Source organism: Hermetia illucens, chromosome 6, assembly GCF_905115235.1.
Source record: "Hermetia illucens chromosome 6, iHerIll2.2.curated.20191125, whole genome shotgun sequence".
NCBI lineage: Eukaryota > Metazoa > Arthropoda > Insecta > Diptera > Stratiomyidae > Hermetia > Hermetia illucens.
Window position 1 is genome coordinate 79,134,781 of NC_051854.1, and position 9,313 is coordinate 79,144,093.

A 9,313-nucleotide genomic window follows, 5' to 3' on the forward strand; every position below is an offset into this window, starting at 1 on the left:
CGGATGTGTAACTTGGAGGTTTGTAATCAAATAATCATCATTTTTCAAATTCAATTGCGCAACAAGTAAAACAATTTAGATTAGTAATCAGCTATCATTCCGAATTGTTAGTCATTCCGCAACAGTTGGCCAATAATGGTTGACCACACTAGGACCTTACTTTTTATAGTATGTTCTATGAAAGTATTAATGAGCGATGTGACACCGGTAAGCCTTTGTAAATGAGACTATTCAAAATTGAATAGAATTGGAAGTCAAGCAGAAGTGGTGAAAACTAATTCCATCATTAAACCTGAATCTAATTTTGTTTTGTGATATTTTTAGATATTTTATTTGAAAGTTTGTTTTATATCTGTAGCTAATGCGCCGTTTATCTATGTACATATCTTGTTTCAGGCATGTTTCCATGTTGAGTTGGGAGCAATGAGGGTCGTCGCCAACAACGCAATAATTATTTTCAACTCAACCAACTACACCCTCACCTACTTTGGCTTCACATTGGACCTACTTCAAGCACTCATAAATCCGACTTTCAAATTAATAATTACGCGTTGGAAACCGGACAAAATAGAGGAAGAAGTCCTGTTCAATCAAACAACCCTCGTTTGCCAGCTGGTTCGTTTATCCAGACGTTTCCCTTTTATGGAGTCGGCTCTTCGCGCCACACTTTTATTTACCAATATCACACTAAAATGCCCCATTCCGCCTGCTCGTTACGCTATTTTCAACGCAAAGCTTGGAAAAGTATTTCCAGCAGGATTTTTCTACAAACCAAACACGATTGTGACAATGGATTTAAGTTACCATGAACACGGCCCAAGTGATAATGTTGATTTTATAGCTCAAGTGTTAATTAATTTTATTATAAAACAGCAGTGCAGGGGAGGAAACCGATTTTAAGGTGCACAATTTTTAAATTGGATTAAACTCCATTTGTCAGTTACTAAATCCTCTGTCAATTAACTTATCTTCCTAATTCAGTCACTACTTTTGACTACGAAGAGTGGCACAACCAAAGTACCGGAGAAAGAACCATTATACACTTACTTCCTAGATAGCAGCCTTGAGAAAATTTCTCTGGGAAAAGTGAATCGCTAGCACTCGGGACACACTGGAAGTCCCCGGAGACTTCGATAATATCGGGACCCTGGTCGAGTAGAATACATTAGGCCGGTATTAATTGACCGCGACGGCACGAGCGATTCAACCTTGAGTTCCAGAATCAGCTAAGCATAGACCAGACCTCACAAAACTAGCGCTAGGACTTTGTCCCCGAAAGCACACCCGTTGCTGATTTTGACCGCTCACTCCCGTGCACAGAATGCGATTGTATAAATACTTTGGAAAATACAAGACCACAAATCAAGGAGGTGGGGGAAGGCGGTTAGACCGCATTTGAGCGCGGAGTTAAGGAGATATCGATGTCTGAAACACCTGAAACACCAGATGAGACGCCTGGGTTTGCACAAGTAAAAGCGAAGGAAGTCTCGAAAGTGATATGACTGCCGGTGCAGAAACGTAATCTACAACGCTCCCGTTTCGGAAGGAAACTCAGAAGAGATTGTCGCAACCCAATCGACCTCTCTTATCAGAGGCGAAGGGAGAAACGTTTTTTAAGCAATGAAGCGCATGCAGTCTGTAACCTTCCTCAATAAAAATATCAGTAAAGGTGTGAAGACAAATTTATGGAACTGAAAAACTACTGGATTGCATATTCATTTACAGGTGGTGAAGAACAGCAGCAGAAGATGTCCAAATTCAGTAGCATTCCTAATCCTGGCTGAGGGCACCGTACGCAACAAAACAACTGCAGATAGAGCCCGCCGAACTCGAGGAGACTCCAACCAGGCAGTTTGTATGACACAAAAAAGGCGAAAAAGGACAATGAAAAGCAGTTTGTAGCGCCGATGGAAGACCGTCTGCCTAAAGTCAAGACAGATATGAATGGTCGAGTAACAAGAGAAAATATGATAAAACGACGGAGGACGAGACTAACGGAAGGTAAGCCCTTTGCGGAAGTCCTGGGCAAGATCAAGTTCAAAGACAGTAGAACAGAAGTGTCTTCTATAAGGAAAATGAAAGTTGACGGAATTCTCTTTGAATTAGGTCATACAACAGTCAACAAGGGTACGATCTATACGGTGTCCAAGGGGCTGCAGGTCGGGAAAGCTTTAATTTCTAGTCTGGAACCTACGCACTCTTTGAAAAACCGAGATCTTGACTGTCTTATAAGAAAAATTGCAATGGAAGAAGCCATCCAGCGTGAATACTAGGATAGGTATCACCTCTGCGAACTCACGATACAGAAAACTTGCTATGGTGCTAGTTCCTGAACATTGGAGCGGGAACACCACAAATAGCTAATATCCAGTATGCAACCTGCCCTGGATCTGACAGGAGTACAGCAGGCCGTAGAAGCAAGCAGGTAGGTCACGAAGCAAGGACCCAGGGCGTTGTAGCCAGCCTGTTGTTTGTTTTATATCTGTAAGGTGGAACTTGTAAAGGTCTAGGACGCGGTTAACATAATCTGCTGCGTAGGTAGAATCTGCTAATCAGCGAACGACACCGAAGTAACAACCAGTCATCTGCGGATACGATGAACTTTGGATTCAGAACCAATCGAGTGACTTTATCTGGATTGGGTGTTTAAAGAGTACGTACGTACGTACGGATAAAACGATAACTTAAGCATGGCGAGCGGAACCTGACTGGGAAAAACTTTAATGTCAGGATACTTGAGTAGAGGACATGGGAAGGGCGCGAAGATGTCGCCCGAGGTCTTAAATATCGGATCCACGCCAACGTTTCGACGCTCACAGGCAGAAAAACATGACCATCGCATCAAAACCATTGGTACCGTCGGTGGAGAACTGACGAGTTCTACAAGACTTCTCGGTAAGTGACTATCAATACATTGTGTTCGAAGTTATTAGAGCTATCTCTCGACATAAACTGACCCGGATCTATCCTTACGGATGTAAGGCCCTGAATGTGTTAGATTCTCCAAACCCCTTGGGACAAGCTAAACCACGCCGGAAAGTACTTCGAAGGCGAACAAACTGCGTCTGACATTGTCAAATTCATTTATACACCTGATAACAACAGCTTGCGCGCCTTCCATGCCCGAGACAGAACCCAGCCGCGACAAATCTTCAATGTATGTAAGCCAAGTCCTTCAAGGGGGAAGGAGGAGATTCCCAATTCGTACCCTCTCTTCTGTACATTCAAAACCCCCTCTTCTTGTCGCTGGAAGGTAGTAACGCACGTGCTGATGAACATAGACAAACGAGACCCTGAATTGCCCTCTGTATACTGACCGCTCTATATGCTCGACACAGCCGGGAAGTAGACTCGACGAAGCAGTACGTGCTGACCAGGATTTACCTCCAAGGTAGTTCGGTTTTCGGAAAAGGGGAGGTCTCACAGTTGATATTGTCCTGGAAGCCGTGAATACTATTCACCGACATGGTGAAGAGCGGTCAATCTTCCTACACAAGACAGACTTGAAAATTCTTTCATTTGTCGAGTTACCTCGCTCGGGAATTGAGCGATTATCTGAAAGACCTGAACCTGCTCTATAAAATAATTTAGGGCCGGAGGAGAGTAGAAATTACAGCGAGGTAATCCAGGCGTCCATCCTAGTGCCAGATCTCTGGAGTCCTTCTTACAATAGTGGACTAAGACTCGATATTAGAAGAATTGCACCTGGAAGGTTACGCCGGAAGTACTCTTGAACGGCCATAAAGTAAACTTGGCATACTGATACGAGAAGCAAGTGGACGTATGACTCATGGATTGGATGGACCTTGCGCTGAAAAAAACAGAAATAGTTATTTTTCCCCGTGGGGAGCCACTGCTGTGGAACATAATGTACGACGGAGTGTTTGGCGGACGACAGTGCCAACAAGTCAAGGTTACGAATGGCCAAGCTAGCCATGACGGACGAAAAGACGGAGCCGGTCCTCATTGCCAACCACAAGAAGAACAAGACGGTTAATATGCGGGTTGGTAATCGTTAGGTCGTTTCAAAATCAATTGTCAAATATCTAGGGGTGATGATCGATGCCAAGCTGAATTTCAAGGGACACTTGGATTATGCGCGGGAGAAGGCAACAAATGCTAGCTCATCCCTTGCAAGATGATGCCTAACGTGGAAGAGCCGAAGTATAGACGCAGGCTATTCATCGCGGGAGTGGTGAAGTCCATCCTATTATACGCGGCCCCTGTCTGGGCGGGAGCGTTGAACCACGCTGTAAACCGGAGGAAGATAAGTTCGGCATACCGGCCAATCGTGCTAAGGGTGGGCGGCGCATTTAGGACGGCGTCGACGGAGGGAGTGTATGGCATCGCGTCGTGAATGATCCCTTTAGGCACACTGGCTCTACAAAAAACGGAAGGCAAATCCAGCCGAGGTGAATGCGGATTTCCGAAAAGCCATCAGGAGAGAATTGTGTGGCAAGTGGCAACAACGGTGGGATAACTCCGACAAAGGTCGGTGGATCCATACATTGATCCCGTGTATCGAGAAATATGTCGACCGAAAGCACAGAGAATTGAATTACCACCTGACACAGTTCCTTACAGGACACGGTGGCTATAGGAAGTATTTGCCTCGCTTCGAGTTGGACGACTCTCCCAACTGTCCTGAATGTGATGCTACACCCGAGGACCCGGAGCACGTTATGTTTCATTGTCCCAGATTTCTGCAGCAGAAAAGGAGATTGAACAGCATTTTGGGGGCGGACATGGATCCCTCCAACCTGGTGGAAGAGATGCTGAAGTCAGAGGAAAGTTGGATGGCGGTAAATGAGACAGTAGCCGTGGTGCAGACAAAACTCCTCCGACGGAGACGCCACATGGACGTGCTGGTATAGCAAACCATAGCCTCTCCCGCGAAGTAATACTTCACGGTGGTCCCGCGGGGAGGGGCGGAAGAGTGGGGGTCGTTTTAGTGGGTGCGAATCATAAGATTTCCATGTAAGATTTCCACCTCCATCCATAATGGGAGTTGAGCCTTTAGTTCCCTTGCCTGCCACGTGAGGCATGTAGACGATTTCTCGGAATACCAAACTGTGTGTGGAGAAAGTAACCTTCAATTTTTAGGCGATCTGAATAATCGACAGCGAAATAATAATAAAATCGGTACAGTAGATCAATTATAATTCAGGGTTTGCATTTTTCATTTGTCAGAATATTACAATAAAGCTAGAACATGATTCACAATCTGACAAGCTCTTCTGCGAATCAGCCCACACTTTTCTTTCATTGTGTGAATTAAATTCGTTTGTTGAATTCAACCGATTTGACCTGTGAATCAGGAACTGCAATAGATAGTTGTATCTAGTATGTTGAATGAAAGCATTTGCTATTCATTTCAGGTGACTAAGAGATAAAAATTTGATCAACAATTGTGAGATCATCATTGATACGTTTGGATCCAATCAAGCGGGCCATGATCGATATTCCATACAAAAGACACGAGAGCAATCCAATCCGACATGATCCAACTAGAGATTAAAGACACGTTAAAAAGCACTTCTTCATGTCAGAACCCATTGTCCGCAAAAAAGTGCCAGCTGTTAGAAGACCATTAGAAGTTGTCTTACTCAGAATTCCCAATCTGATCCTCTGTTGCCCATACTGATCAGCTTCAAACGCTTTTTTCGGCAAGTCAACTGGAATTCCTATGGGGGTCACGTTAGAGACCCACTGACACAAGGAGAATACGAAATTAGGTCTTCGGGAACTTTGAAGCGGATAATGGTCTTCTGACCAGTTTGGGGGGCATTTAATTGTTCATTTAGTATGAGATATGAGAGGTGGCCTTGATACTATGATTGAATATGAACTGAAGGATTTGTTTGTTTTCATAACAGGGTCATCGCTCTGGGTGTTGCCTTTGACTTTTGTATGTACAAACGTTAGGCTTATTGTTAACATATGTTGAATTAGCAATTATTTAATTTAATAAAAAGTAGGCACTTTTGCAAGTTAGTAAATGAGGCATAATTAAAATTTCTTCATTTATCAATTGACCCTAGGAATTCAATAACCAACCATTGCTCAGTAGTAAAGGTACCTTTGTGGAAATATGTACAAGCCAGAAATTAGGAAGTCTTCATCTAGCTCTATCGAAACCTGGAATAGAGGACCGACTTTTCGACTGTCGCTTTTGCCTATCGGATAAAGAAAAATATTCTTGATAATGATATCGATAATCCCCTCCATCCCATACTGCACGTTACTAACGTAAAGAAAATCATTACATCCCCGAAGAAAATGTACAGAAATGTTTGCTCTTCCTTTAGAAAATGTCACCATTTCACTGCACAGATCCACAGAGTCCCTTCTTTCTTACTATCCATTTTGAATGTAGGTCTGCGTTACTGTTATGCAGGTTCTAACCTACAGCAGGGAGACTACCACAACATCGAATGAAAATATCCATGACCGGAATCAGAATTCGAATCCGGGGCACTAGATCGTGAAGCTGCCGTTCGCCCACGTTAGCCAAATTATTATTCCAATCATGTGCGTTAAGTTTCATAACTCCCACATTAATACTAATTTCCGTGATTATATTGAAGGTTAACCCGTATCTAGATAAATTATATTTTAGAGACAATTAGAATTGACCCGGAAGGTAGATTGGAGCAAATATATGTACATGTCATGCCAAGACTATGGAAGGGAAGTCCGGAGAAAGGAGACTTGCAACGCCAATGAACATTAAACGTTAAGCGGTGCGGTTAAGCAGTTCCATTTCGTCTAAAAGCATACCACGTGCTAGGACCACATATTCATTTCCGTTGTTGTTGTGAAATCCTGATTCAGACAATAGACCAACGTTAATATACGCGATGGAAGAATCCAGTAGCAATCGTCGGAAAATTTGAGAAAGAAACAACAAAATACTTCAATGATAATGATTAATGAGCCTCGATGTTGGAGATGAGCATAATAGCCATCCGGATTGTCTATGGTGGCATAGATCTTTTTGGACACTTCAGTCTCTCTGTGCAAAACTTCCCGTGGTGGCATAGATCTTTTTGGACACTTCAGTCTCTCTGTGCAAAACTTCCCGTGTCTTATATGTGGCGCCTTGAGACCACACCAGAAAGTGAAATCAAAATTTTAGTCCAGTTATTAAAGACTCTAGCCTCCGAATTCCTTCAGTCAAGACCGATTGACATGAAAGTGGAGAGTGGAGTGGGGGTAGTGGGTGGCATAAGAAACAAAAGCTATACAGTGCCAATGTGGGCCTCCCTCTCGGGATAACCACAGAAATCGATTAAATAATCAATTCTAAGCAAAAAACGCCATCCAGACACGGAGCTTTTTTATCTCCTCCTCCTCTGGCCCGGTGACAGGCTGATCGAAGGCTGACCAGTTCAGTATTCAATAGTTTCGTCTTCTACTGGGAAACCTCCTAGGCATGGGATCATCACATGCTTTGGCGATGCATTGGGCCACATGGACGGCTCTTTCCATGGAGGCGCCTGCTTATGCTCTATGAGGTCTCTATTGAGGTCTGCTCATCCAGAGATTTACCAGACCAGCCTGACTTGATTCCGGACATGATGGTCTTCTGCCAGGTGACTCTACCCATAGTCAAAAGAAGATTCCCTAGTAATCGCTATGGGTGTAGTCGTTGTTAACGCACCAGGACATACCACCTGCCAGTGCAGGGCTGACAAAGGTTAGGTCTAAGATTGAGGCAGGCCCCCGCCTCGGGTGTTTACATAACCATCGTTGGCCAGAATTATATCCTACTGTGCAAAAGCGTCTAATAGACATTTGTCTCTTTGCTACCCCACTCACAGGCCCAAGCATTGAAATCACCAGTAATCCCTAACGCCAAAAACAAGACTGTCCAGCATTTCCTCGGATTCGAACAGTGTCAGACTTGGTAGAGCGTAAAAGCTGTACACATATAGCCCGTTTTTTTCGCCCACACAAAGCCGTTGGCTGTCTGATTCCCAGTACATTGTATGGCATGTCGACTGCATGCCTATATTGCCGCTCCACCAGCCGAATCTGTAACCCGTACGATACCGTGACGCCTTCTATAGGGTTCGCTAATGATGCCAATTTTCACCTCGAATTCGAAGGTAGTCTGCTAGAGTAAATCCTGAGTGACCCTACAATGATTGAGGTTTATTTGAATAAACCTCATTTTTTCATTGAAGTCAGTGCCTTCCTAAATTCTGGGCATTTAGCACTTCCTGCAATATGCCGGTAATCCAGTCTCCTGTTCCTTCACACAATAAGCATTTGGGGTTCCTATTGCACTCTTTGCCAATATGGCCTTTCCCCCCACACCCTCTGCATCGATCGGAGCGATCAATGCCGCTGGTGCATGCCTTCGCGAAATGATCAAACGCGAGGCACTTGAAGCAACAACTCACCCGGTTCGAACTTTTCCGGCCGCCAATCACTTCTGTGCTGCGTCCACTGGTAATCGCAATGTGGCAATTTGTCTGTCACACACATTTTTCTCGGAGACGATAATAGCGATTGACACCGATTGGTGGAAAGGTGGGAACTGTGATCGCTCACGCATACAGGGAGTTACATCTTTTTACGTCGAATTTAAGGAAGGAAAGGGGGTCCCAATATATGTAAAAAAAGGAGTGTAAATTTTTTTCAGCAAGTATTGTGGGGTATCAGACGAAAGGTCTCGGTTAGTACTTTCTAAAGTCGATCTTACTTATGATATTTGTTGGAAAGGTGGGGAGTGCAGGGGGTCGAAAGTGATTATTTCTTTCACGGAACCATTCTCAGAAACTAACCAAGCGAAAAATCTGAAAAGTAATCAAAAGGCTGCCTCTATATGGTGCGAAATACCTTTCATATCGATGTCTGTTAAAATCTGCAAATCAATAATAGTATATTATTATCATATAATTTTCAATAATTGGCTGCAAAACCTTCGATAAGTTCATCCTAGAACCATGAACCACAGCAGCAATGTAGGCGATATAGCCTCTATATAACCCCACCACATTTGGTGGAAATCGCACTATTACTGACAAAGACATAATATGTCAATGTTGTCACTTCTTTGCAAATTCAAAACTTTCATTGTCAATATCACCTGAAAGTGGATAGAAGGATAGACATTCGCGCAAAATTTTCACCGAGCGTTACTAATCGTTGTAACGCCTGCTGCGGTACCACGCTATCTGATGCAATTCAACTACTGCATCAACACACGGCGACTTTAACGTCAATTCAACATGCTGTTTCAAAATCACCGTCAATTCTGCTCCCACAAGCTGCTGCTTCATCGAGAACCAGTGTAGTCTCAGCT

The 9,313-nt window shown here is 43.7% G+C and overlaps 1 protein-coding gene across 1 annotated transcript; it reads left to right on the top strand.

The window, feature by feature from the left end:
• The first annotated feature begins 125 nt into the window (after positions 1-125).
• Positions 126-900, top strand: LOC119660054. The gene is made up of 2 exons (XM_038068433.1): positions 126-207; positions 397-900. The coding sequence occupies exons 1-2, from the start codon at positions 136-138 to the stop codon at positions 898-900; spliced, it is 576 nt and encodes a 191-aa protein (XP_037924361.1). The 5' UTR covers positions 126-135.
• The last annotated feature ends 8,413 nt before the right edge of the window (positions 901-9,313 follow it).